This window comes from Anolis sagrei, chromosome 4, assembly GCF_037176765.1.
Source record: "Anolis sagrei isolate rAnoSag1 chromosome 4, rAnoSag1.mat, whole genome shotgun sequence".
NCBI lineage: Eukaryota > Metazoa > Chordata > Lepidosauria > Squamata > Dactyloidae > Anolis > Anolis sagrei.
Genome location: NC_090024.1, coordinates 206,983,676 through 207,003,487, shown reverse-complemented (window position 1 = coordinate 207,003,487; position 19,812 = coordinate 206,983,676). Strand labels below are relative to the sequence as shown.

The 19,812-nt window shown below is 40.2% G+C and overlaps 1 protein-coding gene across 1 annotated transcript in view; it reads left to right on the top strand.

Annotated features, from left to right (window-relative positions):
- LOC132773366 (fer-1-like protein 4) overlaps positions 1-19,812 on the top strand; it is a 68,431-nt gene that overhangs the window by 9,983 nt on the left and 38,636 nt on the right. Inside the window, exons 4-15 of the mRNA XM_060772619.2 lie at positions 1,610-1,651; positions 3,734-3,889; positions 5,249-5,309; positions 5,751-5,882; positions 6,280-6,342; positions 7,736-7,820; positions 8,609-8,768; positions 10,356-10,539; positions 11,295-11,481; positions 14,817-15,187; positions 17,419-17,527; positions 18,101-18,299. Of these exons, the coding sequence (XP_060628602.2) occupies positions 1,610-1,651; positions 3,734-3,889; positions 5,249-5,309; positions 5,751-5,882; positions 6,280-6,342; positions 7,736-7,820; positions 8,609-8,768; positions 10,356-10,539; positions 11,295-11,481; positions 14,817-15,187; positions 17,419-17,527; positions 18,101-18,299 (1,749 nt within the window). The remainder of the gene's footprint in view (positions 1-1,609; positions 1,652-3,733; positions 3,890-5,248; positions 5,310-5,750; positions 5,883-6,279; positions 6,343-7,735; positions 7,821-8,608; positions 8,769-10,355; positions 10,540-11,294; positions 11,482-14,816; positions 15,188-17,418; positions 17,528-18,100; positions 18,300-19,812) is intronic.

Below are 19,812 nucleotides of genomic sequence, written 5' to 3'. Positions count from 1 at the left end.
ACTCAGCAGGTTTCTATGGCTGGGTAGGGACCTGAACTCTTGTCTCCTGGAGTCAGTCCGATACTCAAACCATTACACCACATAGGCCATTAGCCAACTCTTCAGTGCTCTATTTTTGGGAGACTTTAAATCATTTTCCTGCTTAAAGCTATGAAAACCATACTGTTTTCAGATTCACTTAAAATGTACCAAGAGGTCTTCTAGGGACATGGGAAGTGGTAGGTGGTTTTTAAACAATTTGAGTCTATATTGACATGGTGTTGGATTGAATCCTTTGACATGGATATACCGAAAGATTTGTGTGGCTGTAAAGAAGCCAAAACATCTGTGCTGTGAGCAGAAACAAGATTAGCAAGGATTAGGAGTTCGGCACATTCAATGACATATGCATTTGCCAATTAAGATGAGTACAAATAGCCCTGGGCTATTTAATACTGAGGCGTGAAGAATTGTCACGGTTACAAATAATACCTAAAATCTACTTTGGAAGCAAATGTAGCAATCTCTCAGAACTGCTAATCCTAGGTGTTCTGATGACAGCAGTGTAAAAGGTATAAAACTATAAGACGCTGTATAGCAGTGCTTCTCAACCTTCCTAATGCCATGACCCCTAATTACAGTTCCTCACGTTGTGGTGACCCCCAACCATAAAATTATTTTCGTTGCTACTTCGTAACTGTAATTTTGTGACTGTTATGAATTGAAATGTAAATATTTGATATGCAGGATGTGTTTTCATTAAATTCGGCACAATTACCTAATATGCTGAAATTTGAATACTGGTGGATTTGGGGGGGGGGGGTATTATGTCCTTTGAGAGTTGTAGTTGCTGGGATTTATAGTTCACATATAGTCAAAGAGCATTCTAAATCCCACCAACAATAGAATTAGACCAAACTTCCCACATGGAACCCCCATGACCAACAGAAAATATTGGAGGGATTCAAGAGGAATTGACAGTGATTTAGGGAAGAGCACCCCTGCTCTCCCCATCCTAGTTGAAGTCTCACAAACAGCCCCCCCCCCCTTGGCTGAGAGGCCAGCTGAGAGGCCGGCCAATCACAGCAGGAGGGGGGCTATTGGTGGGAGAATTTGCTGTCTGTTTCCAAAAAGGAAGGATAGACAGAGAGATCTTCAGCCTTCTCTGCCAAAGGGTTTCCTAAGATCATCAGAAATATGTGTTTTCGAATGGTCTTTGGTGACCCCCCTGAAACCCCCTTCGCGACACCCAGGTTGAGAAATGCTGCTGTATAGGAAGATATGTATTCACTAAATTCTGCTGCCACCACTGTAGCTCTTTTCTTTGGACTGCTACCATTCATTCATAGAATCTAAACAATTTAACTGCTAGGTCATTGGATTGCTATCCTCCCCCCTGCTGTTTTCTGCCTTTATAAAGATCAAATCTAATGCATTTTAATGGTTGTTACAGTTCTGCTTCCAGGTATTGCAAAAGAGTAGTGTGTCAGCATTGTTAAAAGGGGTTGGTAGTGAAAGGATTCCAGAAACATTAACTGTTACACCACTAGCAGATTGCTAAGAGAGTTGTTTTCCACAGCTGGCTTGTGCTTGTTTGATATAATTAATATTTTCCTCCTGTTTATCACAGTTCAGAGGTGATAATCCGCAACCCTGGATTTGAGGAACTAGAGTAAGTGACCTCTTCTTATTCCATTTTACAGTCAGATGCTCTGGAAAATAAGTGTGTAGATCAAGGACAAAAATTATGAGACATACAGTACATGAGAATCAGAGTGCACATGACGTTCACTGATAGGCAGGATAGAAGGAAACACTCTTAGAGGACCTGTTTTTCTTTGCCTAACATTATGATAAAAGTGCTCCCATTTCTAATACGATGCTGCCATAGCAACAACACTTTTTCTTGCTATGTTCCCAGTTCCTGACAAGACGGAGCCTCCAAAGATTACAATGGAAAGCAATGCATTGTACTTGTCAGAAAATCAAGCTGAAAGGGATAAAGGAGATTTAAGTTCTTCCTAGGAAATGCAATCTTCCCTGCAGGGGGAGAGAATTTCCTTATAGTAAATGCCTGTGTCTCTCTGTCTATAGTGATACAGACACAAAGGAATACAAGATGTGTTGCCTTAGGCAAAGAATACTCATCTTAACTCAAGTATAATGCGCCATTGAATGTAATGTGCATCTCAAAAATAATTTGCTGTCAAATGTAGTGCGAGGTGGTGGTGGCTGTGAAAAGGCTGGTGGGAAACTGCACCCCTCCATCAAGTCTTTCCCACCAGCTTTTTCATAGCCAACGTTGCCTCTTGGCCAATAGAGCAGTTGGGTTTATGTGCATGATCCTAACGCACCATCCAATCTAATGCGCACCTCAATTTTAGCAATGTAATTTTAGCAAAAAAGGTGTGCATTAGACTCGAGTAAATATGGTAATATGAGTGCCTTATGCCATTCCATGTAAAGAAGCCAGCTGGGTTGAAAGATGGCACTTGTTTCAACACTGGCAATGGACAGCAACCCTGCGTTACTGGAGAACAGCTGATTTTCAGGGGAAACACGTGGCTCTGTCTTTCTGCATCATACCACTGCTCCTATATTCAGCATCTGTCACCTGAGGTGTTAGCTCACTCGTTATATCTAATAGGCTAGGTTCTCACATTATGGTTTCAGGTCCACCATATCTAGGCTCAATATGTGTTTATAAATCTGTCAGATTCCAGTTAAAGCTCAAATTGTGTCCCTATTAAGCCTTACACTATAATACATTTATTTACACTTGAAGTTCTTTGTCGGTTTACCTCTTTGATTTTGCAATATAGTCACAAAACAATGTTAGCTTCTTAGAGCCTTAGTAGAAGAAATATTCTCTATTTCTACATCATCTTGGGTGTTTTGTTGTATTGATTAATAATGGGTTGAATAGTATTATATTTTTACTGAATATTTTTGGTCAATTTATTACAAGGATCTTCAAGCTTTCTAGGCAGAGGACTGGTTTACAGTCCCTCAGACGGTTGAGAAACTGGAGTGTAGTTTTTTTTAAAAAAATCTATGCACACAGCACATATTTTATTTGTAGTGCAAGAAATGGAAAAACAATACAATAATCTGAAGTCCCCTTTGGGGTGAGAAGGGCGGCATATAAATGTCGTAAATATTTAAGATGAAGAACAATTTTAAACAACATAAACTTACTTATATTTCAATGGGAAATATGGGCCTGCTTTTGGCTGATGGGATAGTCAAGCTAATTAGGGTTGCTGTTGTTGTGTGCCTTCAAGTCATTTCAGACTCAGGCTGACCCCAAGTCTAAAGTTTAGGGCAGGTAAATGACCTTGGAGGGCCAGATTTGGCTTGTGGCCCCTGGTTTCTTAGCTGGGTGGAAGAATGCAACTCTAAGGTTCCAGTTATATACACACTTCCTTGGGAATAAGCTCTGTTTTAACTAATTTATTCCTGCCTCATTTTGAAAAGGGGATCCATAACTTTACACTGCTAAGGCCACAAGCCAATTATTTATTCACCCCTGGAGTTCTGTTTAGACATCTGCAAACTGTCTGCATCCAAGTGGATTCATGGGTTGCCCCTTTGCCCTTATATTCCTGAATTGGGCCAGATCATATCTAATTCCAAAAATGCCTTTTCATATATGGATAAGGCACAGTTTATAGTGAGAAGCCTAGCATTATACCAGACTCATGCATTTCTGAAAGTTCTCTTTAACTAGAAGCACTGCATATTTTTGTAACAGAGATGCTGAATTGAAGCGAGCTGCTGATCTGGACAGAAAAGCTGCAGCGCTTGGCAGAAAACTTGTCAAAGGTCTGGAGACCGATGATGACGAAGATGATTATTATGATGTATCTGACATGGAGTTTTCTGGTATTGTCTTCAGCCCCGTGAAAAGGTACTGTTCTGTACTCTCTGTTGTGTTACATTGCCTTTTCCCCTCTCCACATGCAATGTTCCCTGAAGAGCACATTTACTTTGTTAATAGAGTAGTACATTTGATATCTCTTCATGAAAGGAATTTGCTGCGAAGTGAAATATACCTTTTAAAATGATGGTTGCTGTGTAGGTGGATAATCACATGCTGACTATTTTGCTGTGACACATCGCAAAAAATGTCCTTTGTAGAACCTTTCATAACTTTCTAACAACAAGAGCACCTTTCAGTATTTGGGTGAGTTTGGGTAAGCAGCCTATTTTCGTGCTGTTAACTATTGCAGGGTTTAACAAACAACGTCCAGTTTAGATGTTCTTCACAAGCAATGTTAGGAGCCCCCGGCGACGCAGTGGGTTAAACCCCTGTGCTAGCAGGACTGAAGACCAACAGGTCGCAGGTTCAAATCCGGGGAGAGGCAGATGAGCTCGCTCTATCAGCTCCAGCTCCTCATGTGGGGACATGAGAGAAGCCTCCCACAAGGATGATAAAAACATCAAATCATCCAGGCGTCCCCTGGGCAACGTCCTTTCAGACGGCCAATTCTCTCACACCAGAAGCAACTTGCTCCTGACACGACAAAAAAAAAAAAAGCAATGTTTAAAGCAACTCCTCCAAAGAGTTCATTATCTCTGCATATTTGCCCTCTTCAACCAAGCTGCCTCACAGCAATCTTGTGAGACAGGTTTACTGAGGATCCATGGTTCCCCAATGAGCTTAGACTGGAAGTGAACCAACGGATCTGACTCAATATTTGTAGTAAACCTCACAGCTGAAGCTGAGTGTAAACCTTTTATTGGCTTTTCTTTTAAAATCCACATATTTATTTATTAGATAGGTATCTTGCCTTTCTCTTTAAATGGGATTAACTTAGGTCCCATATGGGAGACAAATGGGATATAACGTAAATAAATAAAAGCCCAGATGCACATGATAACATAACATTTTAAAACCAAAAGCTTGTTATCTCTCAATATTCTCCTCATTTAAATTATATTAATAAGACAGTGAACAAGAACAAATAAATTATCTTTATGATTGTTTGGGAAATCACCCTGTAATTTATATAGACTTTCCATTTCCAAACACATAGTGCCCAGGTGTTGAACTTGAAAGTTATAGGAGATATTTGAGAGCTTCTGTTTCTTGGGATTTTTCCTTTTGTGTTGGTGTACATGACAAATTTATAGCTATTACTGCCACTCTTTGAACACAGCTTTACCTATGTTATACAGTCTATATTCCAGAAATACTGTAAATCTATAATTCAAAGATAATAACATTCTTAAGGCATTTGTTTAATGCGGGTTTTTTTTATTTCAGCCGTTCTAGAGTCTTCTCAAAATGGGATCTGTTTTCTACTCCCAGACCTCAAAATGTTCAGGTAATGTGCTTAGCAATCTTATTATAAACCAAGGGTGCACAAACCTTTGAGTTCCAAGGGTTAGTTGGGGAAGCAAATTAGGTCAGACCTGGTTAGTACTTCGAAAAGAGAACATCAGTTAGCCAGGAAGAGAAACTAGGGGCCCTTCCGCACAGCCATATTACCCAGAATATCAAGGAAGATAATCCACAATATCTGCTTTGAACTGGATTATCTGAGTACACACTGCCATATAATCCAATTCAATGTGGATTTTATACAGCTGTGTGGAAGGGGCCTAAGTGCTGTAGGTTACAATTAGAGGAATCTTATCTCAAAGATAGGGTTCTAAAAGTCAAATTCAACTTGAAGGCAGAAAGTAAGAACAGCAACTTACTTAATTATCCCTCCCACCATTCTGACCCTACCTGATTGATCCTAGGAAATGCATTTTCTCCACAGATTGGTATCAACATAATTGAAGCCCAGAAGTTGGTTGGAGTGAACATTGACCCTTTTGTGGTTGTGAAAATTGGAGATGAGAAGAGACACACTGCGACGCAGAAGTCAACTAACTGCCCTTTCTACAATGAGGTACATAACATACAAACAAAGCTAGTATATGATTGCTGTTATGTAACTGGATGTAGATGCAAAACATTTCAGAGGATTCACTATCTCTGTGAGGGCAATTTAATACATTATGAAATATGTTGAATTAGCATAAAAACCATCTGTAACTCAACTATACATTTCAATAGTTGTTCTGTGTACATGCATGGGCAAAATGCTTTATGATCATGGGTAGATTAAAACATTTGAAGGCTAACATTCTCAGAATCCTCCCAGCTGTGAGTTGGAGTTCTAAAAGTAGTATTTCCAAGCTCTGGGCAAAAACATATATGATCATGCATATGCTACAGTGACGGCCTTTGGAATGTGGCAGCACACTGGGAAATAACTGCTTACAAATTGTCCTTTTCTCTTCCAGTATTTTACATTTGAATTTCATGAACCAAGGGATATCCTATTCCATAGGCTCATAGAGATTTCTGTAAGTATAGAACGGCACTGTAATTTATTCTTTTAGGGCATGGGTGGGCTGACACGAGCACATCTACAATGGTGCTAAGAATTAGCCCTCGTGACAGGGAGCAATATAGCATTTTTCTCCTGGCATTTCCCCCCATTGTCTTCTTTCTGATTTTTGATACTTTGAGATGAATTGGATGTGATAACTAATATACAGCCTGAAGTATTGCTTTGTCTTTCTTGATTAGTACTGCCAGTGTATAGTCCTTATGACACCTCGCTACTATGCTAGGTTCTCCCATTCGAATACAACAACAATATATCCATAGTAATGAAATTTAACAACCCAGCATATAAACATAAATTATGACTTAACAACTAAAATTAAATAAAAAACGCAGCCTGTTATATCAGACATAAGACAAAACATCGAACAGAAGCAACAACTTCCCAGTTCCTTGGAGGCAAATAGATTGATCATTGTTCAAGATCATTGTTCCGGCCCAGTGTATTTGTCCGAACGGATCTCCCTCTACATCCCACCTCGAAGTTTAAGATCCTCTGGGGAGGCCCTGCTCTCGACCCCGCCAGTGTCACAAGTGAGGCTGGCAGGGACGAGGAGCAGGGCCTTCTCAGTGGCGGCCCCCCGCCTGTGGAACTCACTCCCCGGGGAGATCAGATCGGCAACTTCCCTTCTAACATTTAGGAAAAAACTAAAGACCTTGATGTGGGACCAAGCTTTTGGTCATTCTGACAATTAACTCAAGGACCTGGCGATAGACAAGGACAAACGGAATAGAATGGATATATGGACGCTGATATAAGGACTCTGACATGAGATTGATTTAGGATCTATGATTTTATTATGTATTGATGTTTTTAATTTAACTGCTGTATTGTTATATTTTTTGGATTACTTGTTGTGTGATTTGGGCATCTAATTGTGCCTTCTCTGTAAGCCGCCCTGAGTCCCCCCTCGGGGTGAGAAGGGCGGGGTATAAGTGAATGAAATAAATAAATGAAATAAAAAATATTGAGCTGGTGGGGCAAGCATATTAATTATAACTCATAAACATCACCCATAAAATATAAAACTTTATTACAATTAAGACACATAGTACCACTAAAAACATTACATATAAAACATCACATATAAAAAGTATAGAAAAAAACTGAAAAGGATTTCAAAAGCATAGACCACAGAAAACAACTGTTCTCTTGGGAAGTCTTGTTATCCATCTATCTGCAGCATTTCCCATCATTTGTGTATCTTCTTGATTCAGTCTACTCCCCACCATCCACATCAGTACTGGGATATTACCATTTTTGTGGCAATAATGAAGAGTCTCCAACAGTGACTTTTGACTGTCATGTCGTTCCATGATATTGAGGAAGTGATTTGTATTATTGCACAGGTCTTTCATTCAAAGAAGATCCCATTTCTAGGTACACTCATAGGGACATTCAAGATTGATCTAGAGACGGTATACAGCCAACCAGGTATAGTACTTGCAAGATGCTGTTGCCAAGGGCTGCCACTTGATTCTTTCTCATAATTTTGCATTTCATCTATTCCTTGTGCTCCCCCTCTTTATGGCCCTGATGGTGGTGTATCTTTTTATTATTCTTTCTTTTATGATCAGCATAATTCACAGCCATGATCTTGATCTTCCTACGCTAAAGCCTTTGAAGCTGGGACAAACTGAATCATCACTAGCTAACTGCTTGTGTATAGAGTTGAGCTCTGGTCTAATATTTGTCCCAGGTCATTTTGCTATCTGAGGCAAAGCAGCAAATACAACTGTTTATCGGGTACACACTACATAGTACCCAGGCCAATCAAATTAGTATGACAACGGAGATAGAAAGTCCTGCCAGTACCCCTCTGAAAGTAGAACAACAACATCAATAATAAATTAATTTGCTGCTCTTTTATGGCAGTCAGATTTACTCGTCTTGTCTCACTATGGCAGCCAAATTAAATACCCACTACACTGAGATTCCTACCATGTATGTGGAAAACCTAGAGTAAACATTAGTGCTCACTGCAGCTATAATCTGTCCTGCTGTCAATCTGCATAACTATGCTGATTTCAGGGAAGCAACTGATATATGCTTGCTAAATATTTGCCATGCTTTGCTATTCTTTGAGGGTGGTATAAGTTTGTTGACTTTCCCATGACTTTCAAGGCAATAGTGTGCTTTCAAAATTTGAAGATCATAATTGCCATCATGTGCCCAAGATCCACAGGAACTATGAATGAACTATCCTGTTTTTCTGTCTTTAGATCACCGATTCTACCAGAAATGGGCTGTGATTAATGACCCAAAGGACACCAGAGCAGGAGTCAAAGGCTTTGTGAAGTGTAACATCTCTGTCATTGCTCGGGGAGATGTGATGGCTTCTATTCCCACTGCTTCCAGCAGTCAGAATGAAGACATTGAAAAGTAAGACTATGCATTGTGTTGTCTCACAGGATATGCATTGTGTTCTCCCATGGGAGTGATAATAAGATATTGCAAAATAGTATTATCCTTCTCATAGTCTGTGATAGGTTTCGAGCTAACTTGGACTTGGGACTTTATTATACAAAGCCGCTATCCCATAGCAGTCACACAATCACAGACAGCAGCAACATACTGGGAGGAGCACCATAATTATTGCACATATCTCCATTCGTGCAACTGAGCGGATCCATGTTCCGGTGATTGTACTTCTGCTTATCTTTGTAAACCTTCCCTCTCGCACTTACGCTGTCCATATTTTTTAAAAAACAATTTCACAATTCCAGTTAATGTTATTATTAAAAATGGAAATATTAAATTAAAATATTGCCTTGGGGGAGTGGGGGAGGAGAAGAATCATGTCTCCTGACATCACTTCAGCACCGAGATGCTGGCAGAGAAACAGAATGGCTGCATTGCACCAAGAAGGTGACAAAAATATGCCTTGATTTGATTAGTTGATGGGGGTGTGGATTTATCATAGGAAAGAAGCAGACTAGCAATGGTATGTGACGACAGTCCTGATTCAATGCTGGTTTGCCTTCTTTGGGCAATAAAATCTCTGGTTTCCTTTGGTAGGACATCACTGGAGAAATGAGTATTTTGTAAAATTTCACATCTATATTTATAAGTTGAATGTATGTCATACTTGGAAGTTGCTGTGTATCCTCTTTACTTTCACTGCCCTTTCCAACTGGCTGAAGAGATGGTGAACATGATAAGTCTTCTTTTGAAGACTTAAAGAAGATGTAATTGCCAAAAGCAATCGGTCTCAATTTTCTCTTTAAAATTGTATTTGTCAAGTTTGCCACTTTAAAGCAGTGGTTCCCAACCTGTGGTCTGTGGACCACCAATGGTCTGCAAGAACTAAAATGTGGTTCACAGCCTCACCATTACTACAACGTTGCAACGAGAGTGACTGGTCTTACAAAACCCTTACCGAGGCATTTTAAATATGGTTTTCGGTGGACAAGCAGATGGTGTCTACTGGATGGTATATGTTCTGTATCAGAAACTAGAGCTGATGTGGTCTATCCAATGCAATTTTCTGAATCAGCATGCCAAATAACCAAACCAAATCTAAAGTTGACCAAAAACTGATTTGTAACCCTTTTGGTACTAGTGTTTTAGAGTGGTCTCTGTTCAAGTGGTCCCTGGTTTAAAAAAAAAAAGATTGGGAACCACTGCTTTAAAGAGTTTCCAGTATTAATGCTGGCTCCTTTCGTATCATGTTTGCATTTTCTTCTCCGAAGCATTTCTTTGACCAACACTGGCATACTTGTTGCCCCTAATAACTGACCTTTCTTCCTTTTGTGTTTTAAAGTAATACATAATCATCTCCAAGCTCTTTGGGCAGCATCAAATTTCCTCTCCCTATCCAGGGCTATCATAAGACCAGTGAGGTTGTTGGATACAGTAAAAATTGGGTTCCACTGGTTTCCCAACAACAACAAACAAGCAATTAAAAACTTGACTTTTTCTTTCTTAGAGGTGTGACCACTATTAAGCCATCAAATGTCATTCTTTTAGGAACTTGCTTCTACCAAAAAGAGTCCCAGCGGAGAGACCATGGGCCAAAATTTGCATCAAAATTTACAAAGCAGAGGGTTTGCCCAGCATGAGCGCAGGAATCATGGGTGGTTTTTCAAAGATTGTCGGAGAGAAGAAAGTTTTCATTGATCCATATGTGCAAGTGACCTTCTCTGGACAACAGGTAAGCTTATGCCTAAGCAAGTGAGTTTTATGAACAAATATGGTGTTACATATTGTCTTTAGCATATTGCAAGGAAATGTGAAGCTCTGGGTAGGATGTTCAGGAACATTAGGGTACACAGTGTGTTTGTATTTCCATAACTCACAACTGTCCATTCTATCAAATGTGAAATATTATTTTTCTAAGGTAATTAAGTAAGCAGCTGATTAGCCCCTGTGAAAAGCAGAATACTAAGTAACCCTTTGATATGATCTGTCTTGTCTCCTAAAGGAAATGATTATGTTGTGAAAACTATTTACTTTGGTTTGCCTAATAAATTTTAGTGGGTTACAAATTCTGATCATAAACCTCTGTAACATTCATTTTCTAGTTTTCAACTTTCTAAATTAACAACTCCAATATTCCAATAGTAATATTGCTATTATCACCATGATCATTATCATTACCATCCTATGGGATTTCCATGAGTTGTCACCCAAAAAGTAATGAATCTGAACTGTGGAAATGGCAAGAATATGACAGACATATCCCTGTTGGCAAGAATAGTAGAGATCTTCAAATTAAGATGAAGAAGAATAGGATGATCCCAGAGAACCAGACCATCTGAATCTTGCTAATATGCAGTTGAGAGAACCCAGCCCTTGTGATCTCCAAGACATCTATTGCTTAGAAATAAATTGGGATTTGTGATTGCTTTCGCTTGTATTGAATGATGATGATGATGATGATGATGATGATGATTGACTTTGGTTTAGGGAGAAACCTCAGTTGAAAGCAGCAGCACAGAGCCAGTATGGAATGAACAAATCAGCTTCATTGAAATGTTTCCTCCTCTTGTTAGAAAAATAAAAGTCCAAATGTTGGATGATGCAAACATTGGAGATGTTTCACTTGCCACACATTTCATTGATTTGCAGCAAATATCTGACCCTGGGAGAAATGGTGAGTCCCTATTCTTGGTTGTTTCACACACATTTCTGATTTGCATTTTCTTTCTTTCTACTGTTTCACAAAGTTGTTTTTCAGAGCTGCATCCTCCCAAAGCAACATACAAATAAGGACACAAATAACAAGTATTTAATGCCCACAGTAACAAGGCTATAGAACAAAGATTGAAAAGGATATTCCTTTTTACATTTAAACTTCCCAAAATAACTACAGATTGCCCATCTTAGCTGCACGATTCTGAGAGGTATGGTTCCCTCAAGCCATGAGGAGAGGTGGATAAGAAAATTTATTATTATTATTTGAAACACAACAAGATGAGTCCACAACAGACACGCTGCTGGCTGTTGTAGTGGATCACACGTCGGACACTTCCCAAGTGTGTTTAAGTGCAGGACAAGGCCTTTAGACACTATCCAGTGTACCAATCACCACTGGGACCACCTTAAGTGGCTTGTGCCAGAGTCTTTGCAGTTCGATTTTTAAATCCTCATATCATGTCAGCTTTTCCAGTTGTTTCTCTTCAATCCTGCTGTCACCTGAGATTGCAACATCGACAATCCATACTTTGTTTTTTAACACAATTGGGAGGTCATGAGTATTGTGTTCCAAAACTCTGTCAGTCTGAATTCGGAAGTCCCAGAGGACTTTGATCTGTTCATTATCTGTAACTTTTTCCGGCTTGTGATCCCACCAGTTCTTTGTTGCAGGCAGATGGTATTTGTGGCACAAGTTCCCATGAATCATCTGAGCAACAGTGTTATGCCTCTGCTTGTAGTCTGCCTGTGCGATCTTCTTGCAGCAGCTGCAAAAATATTATTATTATTATTATTAAGACATTAACTTTCCTAACCACTTCACATTTACTAAATTCCACTGAATGTGACCCTTAAAATCTAGGAAGTCACTCTTGTCATCACATTAGTTTGGCTTCAAGTGTAGGATAGAGCATTATTTGCATATTTTAAGCATGAGAGCCACCATTCTTTTAAAACATTTCATGAAGTGGTGGGGAAGTGGATTTTTTGAAATCATCTGGATGTTTGTCCATTTCTGTAATGTGATGGCATTTGTTGTTCTCAAGTTTACAATGAAATGTTTCCCCAATTTGTGGGAGAAGCCAAAAGTACCCTTGTTAGGGAAAGTACTACCTTTTGCTCACCAAGTTTTTACTTTGCCAGAACAATTTCTTTAAAAAAAAATAGTATTCCTGTGTCCTTCCCTTTCCTTCTCATCTCTTCCTACAGTCACAAGCTTTTTGATATGTCTGTACCTTGTGTTGCATGTGAAAGCTGGGAGAGAAGGATTATTATTATTGTTATTTTACTGACACAAAAACCCAGTATGTCACAGCAAACGAGATATATATGCTGGATTTCGTATCACAAAATCACAAGTTGAACACTTCCCAAGCATCTAGGACTGTGTGATGTATTTTCGAATGATGCACACAGATCCAAGTAAAGTGGCCTTTTGTAGTTGACAGATTGTGATTTTGTCAATGTTTATTGTTTCCAAATGCTGACTGAGATCTTTTGGCATGGCACCCAGCGCGCCGATGACCACTGGGACCACTTGTATTACTACTACTACTACTATTATTATTATTATTATTATTATTATTATTATTATTATTATGCCATGTCTCCATGCTGTGCGGTCCTCGGAGTTTCCCAAGGTCCATACCATTCTTTTGGTGCACTTACACAATGGAATGAGAGCTTTTGGACCCCACCTTAAATACCATAACTCCATACTATTCAGTCCTGGGAGTTATAGTTTTCCAAGGTCCACTCCCTTCTCTGTGTGAGCAGGGATAGGGATGGTGGATGGGTCCAAATCTCTGCAGTGTGAAAGAGTACTGAAAGGAAACTGAGAAGCATTTAACAGTGTGATAGAAGGTGGGGAAAACATTTGTTTCATTAAAAAACTGAGTAAGTCTGAGCTCTTCTCTCCTCTCCTCTACCACATACTTTCCTGCCTAATGTGATGCAGTGATAGGACTCTGGGAAACTCAAGTTGGATTTCAGATCAGCCATAGAGGCTCACTGGGTGACCTTTGGCAAGTCACTCTGTCTCACCCTCAGAGGAAGGTAATAGCCAATCTCCACTGAATAAATCTTACCAGGAAAACCAAGGATACTGTCATTATGAACTGGAATAAAGGTGCATAACAAGAACCAGTGTGCACTTGCCCAAGGAGATAGCACACCCTTCTTTTACATGCTACTTCCCTTGAAGGCATAGATGTTGACAATGTGGGAGAGGACTTTCTTGATGCTAACATCTCATAAATAGAACTCATTTCCTTAAGACATTAATTCAGCTTTCTCTTTGTGATCTGCGGGCAAGCGAAGACCTTTCTTTTTAAAGCACATGTGACTCTGCTATTCCTTAATTTTATTTATTGGCAAAGGTTTTGTGGTGGTGGAGGAGTTGTACTTATTGGAAACTTAGCTTGTTGTAAATGATTTTTAATGATTTTGTGACCAAACTTAAATACAATCTGATGTCCAATGTTCACCAGATAAGCCTGTTCTTGTCAGCAAAAGGCTCTTCTGCCAGCAAAACCTTTTTCTGCCAGCTGATTTTAGAGGTCTGCTGACAGAGGCACCTGATGTCCCAACAGCTTTGCAGGCTATGATCTGCTGGCATAAGAGACACAAAAGTAGGTAAATGAGGTGTGGTAAGGGAGGGGCCAAGTTATGTCAGATCTAAATTTCCTCAAGCCCAGGAACAGAGCCAGAATGGCAAGACCAGGTAAGGTCAGAGTGAGAGTAATCTTAAGACCCGTTGCAAACTAGGTTCCTGCGGGAGAAAACCTTGCTAGCACGTCCCTGACGTCATGAGCCTGCGCCTCTCTCCCCGCCCCTTTCTCCGCCCCTTTCTCTTTGCCAGCGTGGTTTTTCCTTTGCTAGGGCAGCATTGCCCGCATTTTCTCTCAGTTGAATTCTGCCAACTGAGAGAGTATGCTGGCAATGCTTTCCTAGCAAAGGAAAAACCACTCTCACAAGGAGAAAGAGGCGGAGAAAGGGGCGGGGCAAGAGGCGGAGTCTCATGATGTCAGGGACATGCTAGCAAGGTTTGCTCCCGCAGGAACAGAGTTTGCGACGGCTCTAAATAAATTTGAATACCATTAGGCTGGATTTGACTTCATCACAGCTTCAACTAGGCTAATAACAGCCCAGATGATACTTGGCCATTTTTTCCCAGTTAGGATTGGATTCATTGCATTTTTATCAGAAAGAAAAGTAGAGTACTAAATGAATATTAATCATAATGTAAATCTGATTGTAATACCATTAGATTTGAAACTGTGTCTTTTCCCATAGGGTTTAATCCCACTTTTGGACCAACTTGGGTAAATCTGTATGGTTCCCCTCAGAACTCAGCCTTGCGAGACATTCACAAAGATCTCAACGAAGGTCTGGGTGAAGGCATATTCTATCGTGGGCGCCTCCTCATGGCTATAACTGTAGAGATTTTCAGCACCATTCAAGCCGCAGAAAAAAAGCCTGTGGAAGCTCTCAAAGGAGCCTTAAGCAAGCTCAAGCTAAAGAAAAAGAGCAAAAAGGCAAAGGAGAAATCCAAAGGCTCTGTTAGAGAGCGACTGCCAAGTCAAGCTGAAGTTGATATATCAGAGGAGGCTGAACAGCCAAATGAAGTGATTGTGGAGGTAGATGACCTTCATCCTCTTCCAGATGTGAGTATTATCTTTAGGTACTTTTGATGCTGCAGTGAATGGAGAGCAGGGCTGGCCCCACAATTAAGCAAAGTGAGGCAATAATACAGGAGTCCTAAAACTTTTTAAACAGAGAGTTAGGTCACAGTCCCTCAAACTGTTGAAGGGCTGGATTATAATTTGAAAAAAAGTGAATGAATTCCTATGCACACTGCACATATCTTATTTGTAGTGCAAAAAACACTTTAACACAATAGAATAATTAAAATGAAGAACAATGTTAACAAATATAAACTTATTAGTATGTCAATGGGAACTGTGGGCCTGCTTTTGGCTGATGAGATAGGATTATTGTTGTTGTTGTTGTGTGCTTTCAAGTCCTTTCAGACTTAGGTTGACCCTGAGCGAAGGCTGGGTAAATGACATTGGAGGGCTGTATCCAGCCCTTGGGCCTTAGTTTGAGTATCCATGCAATAACAGATGGAGGGTGGAAGATGCTCAGGTGACATGTGCTGAACAGAAGGCACAATTTTTGCAGAGCAATGGCAGGGTATTACTTGACAGAACTGGAATGATAGAAGGTGAGCTTGTGCATTTGGAGTCTTGGTTGATTCTTTGCGCAAAATGTTTGGAGTGTTTTTTGAGGTGTGGACCAAGGGAATAATAATAATAATAATAATAATAATAATAATAATAACTTTATTTTTATACCCTGCCTCCATCTCCCCAAAGGGACAAGCTCAGAGAGCACAGAGCTAAAACATAATGCAAAATTCAGTGGCAGGGATAGGAGAGTAAAGGAATGGGATTCCTATGGAATGGAAGTGCATTGCCAACTTGGCAATTTCCAAATGCAAGCCTCAGACACTTGGAAGTATGTGACACTTGAAAGCAGAACAGTCAGAAACCATGTGTGACTTTGGAGCTATGCAGTTTATTCAAAACTCTCCCCTTAATCATTGATAAGGTACAGAAACAGGCATTGTTCTCCTTGGGCCATGTTATTTGACATGAAGTACTGATGAAGTAACACACTGTGTACTCCAAGTTCCTGAATATCCTACCCGAAGCTTCATAGTTCCTTGCAATATACTGAAGTCAATATGTAACAGCATATTTGTTCCTATGTTGATCAAAAGGAAGAAGTAATAGTTGCTGAGTTTGATGAATCTGCTCATCTTTTCTGTTATGACATAAATGTTTGCCCCTGGGCAAACATGTCCCACTTCTTTGGACATCTTCTCAGGCCCACGTACAGCTGCTTTTGATCTTCTTTCCAGACATTTGCCTACTATCAGTGTGTGCTACTTTTTGCTCTGCAAATTTATTGGAGCTTCTCCATCCGTAGGATCTTTCAAGGTCACCTCTATGTTCTCTATTGCCCCTGCTCCTGTACCCAATAACAAATGATTAAGGGAAGAACTTGAAATCAACTTTGCAGCATGATTCTTGATAGCCCAGACACACACAAATATACGCACAATTCTTCAGATGGCTGAGCTGAATGAGCTCATTTTTCTCTCTTTTTGCAGACAAGGAGATACAAAGGCTAAGGCAGCAGCTTGTTTCTAATCAATGTAGTGATTCCCTTCCATTCAGAAGAACCATTCCCTTAAACCAGTGGTTTCCAATCTTTAAGAGATCACAGACCACTGAGGCAAAAATTGGATATATTGTACACTATTAAGATCAATCAAATCCTTTCTCCATGGAGTGCCTATGTGGGGGCATTCACACAATAAGTCAAATACATAAGTATCCCAGAGGTTTCTCCTTGCTATATGACATCTGAATTGGATATGAATGTGTATTTTTAATTAAGTATTTGCAATTTGTAAAGCCTTCATGTTCTCCTCTTCTACACTACACATTTATAGTTCTATGATGCCACTTTAATTGCCATAACATCCTATGGAATCCTGGGATTTGTGATATATGGAAGGGCATCTAGCATTCTCAGCCAGGGAGTTCTAGTGCCTCCAAACCATAGAATTCCATAGGATGTTGCCAAGATAGTTCAAGAGGGATCATAGCACTATAATTGAGTGGTGTGAGAGGGCATTCAGATTGAAAAGAAAACCTGCTGCAGATTTATTTCTAATGCCAATGCTACGTATACGGAGAACAAAAAAGTATTCAAGATGTAGTTGATAACTCAATTTGAGAATCATTTTCAGTAACTTGAGGAGGAAAGGAATGAGAAGACAGCATTGAACCTTAGACTCGTTGACCCCTTGTTTCCTTTATTTCAGAATGCCTTGGGTGTGAAAGAGGAATTTCTTCTCTTTGCCTCCTTCTTTGAGGTGACTATGATAGACCCATCGATAGGCACCAAACCTGTGAAATTTGAGGTCTCAATAGGTAAATACATTATAGACTTTTAAAGGAGTTCTTACCAAAACCTTTCCACATCTTTCACCCACTCTACTGTATCATTCTTCTTTCTCCTCCATACAATTATACCTCCACACTTAATGTATCCTATCCAACTTATCCATCTGGAGTATGTTCTTCAGTGCTCCATAAGTATAGCTATGGCATGATGGAATTGTTCAGATTAGCCATGCACAAGCTGATTTATGAAGTTATATTCTTACACATATTGCTTAAGAGTCATATCAAAGTGTTTTAGAAAATGCCCTTAACGTGAAAGTTTAACTCAACACATGTGTTTTCTTACATTTCCACTATCATTTTTTCTCTTCAAGCTGCTGGAAAAAAGAGTAAGCTTTCTAGTTTCTCTTGCAATTGTTCCAGAAAAAAAAGTTACTTGGCCCACTGCCTGCATCCTCAGAACAAATGATAATAAGCAACACAAGTTGTTAATGCTCCAAAGATGTGATAAAGGGCAGTTACACTGATTAGCCAAAGCTTTGTGCAACTATGCCTTCTAAACGGGCACAATAACAATGACTAACCACATTCATTTTCAAGGGAACTATGGGAAAGCTGAAGAAGTTGTATCCAAAGTCTCCAAGAAAAGTGAGAAGGGAGAAAAGGGTGAAGAGAAGCAGCCTTTGTTAGAGGCCAGTTCAGATGATGAGCTAGATCTTGAAGTCATATCTCCAAGCACACCTTTGCTTGATAAATCTGTGACTGTGAGCCAAAGGCCTGAAGCCACTGAATATGACAGGTAACTGCTCTTTTTTGAACTCTTAAACCACAAATGTCTTCACACTCTATATGTTTGTTATTCATTCACACATATTAGTCATTTGAAGCATACATTTGGAAGGAAATCAGTGAATTCTTTAGTCTGGGACAGGTCACTGTTGGATATAGGCGGCTGCATCAGCTTCCCCAGTAGTAAGATTAAGTTTAGGCCAGTGGTTCTCAACCTGTGGGCCCCCAGATGTTTTGACCTACAACTCCCAGCAGTCCCAACCAGTTTACCAGCTGTTAGGATTTCTGGAAGTTGAAGGCCAAAACATCTGGGAACCCACAGGTTGACAACCACTGGTTTAGGTAGTGTGACAGACTTTCTGACATGCTTTTGGTATACACCCAAAGCCATTTTGGGTCTAGAACAGGCATGGGCAAACTTTTTTGCCTTGGGGCTGCATTGTGGGCCCAGCTTGAAGGTCTGGGCTGGCTGGGTGAGAGGGGAGCCATTCACTTGCAGGACAGGGTGGCCCCGCAAGAGGTAGGGGTTTGGAGAGGGTGGGGCTGGGAGGGGCAGGACAGGGTCTGGGTCATCTTCAATTGTCCTCCCACGTAATTACGGGGCTGCTTGCTCCATCCTTATGCCAGGAGGAAGGCAGGACATATGGCGACTGCCCCGACCGTCTTCCTCCAATCTTGGGCTGTCCTCTTGGCATTATGCCAGGCGGAGGGTGAGTCAGGCGGTAGCTGACAGTGCTCCAAAGGGCTCTCAGTTGCCACATGCTTTCCTTGAGCTGTCCTCCTGCCATGAGGCTGCTTGTATCATCCTTATGCCAAGAGGAAGGCAAGACACGCGGTGACTGAAAGTGCTCCAGAGGACTCTGTCATCTTTTTGGCATAAGGACGTGGCAGACCTCCATGTACTTATTCCATGAGGATGGGAAAAATGAGGGGGGGCTGAGGAAAGCCTTAGTTTGCCCATACCTTGTCTAGAAGATACTTTTTTAAATGTTGAAAAATGCTCCCATCATTAAGGAGACACTGAGGAGAATTTTAAAATTTTATCTGACAGGGGTCAAAATTTTTCTTGGGGGGAGCTGAGCCTGCACTTTGTTTCCCTCGGATTTAGTCTAACACCAGGTCCTGTGTCTGAAGAATGTTCCGTACAAATTATAAGTTACCCCAAGGTGTTCTCATTAGTGGTACAACTAGATACAGAAAGTTGCATTGAAAAATCATGTGTGACTAGAAGACAGAAAGTAGGTTTAAAGAAAATACAATAGCTGTAATTCATGCAAATTAGCTCTTAAAGGGAGAAGATAAATAATATCTCAACAATAATTATACTGACAGATAAAAACATCCTCCAGTGTATGTTATTGTTAACTACAGAAAGTGGAGTTGGGGTAAGGAATCATGCAAAAAGAGATTTTTTGAGACTGCTTGTTATTATACCAGTATAATTCAAGGCATTTCCACCTTATGGTACCCTAAGACAACCCTTTCACAGGGTTTCCTAGGGCTGGGAGCTGACTCTCTATTAG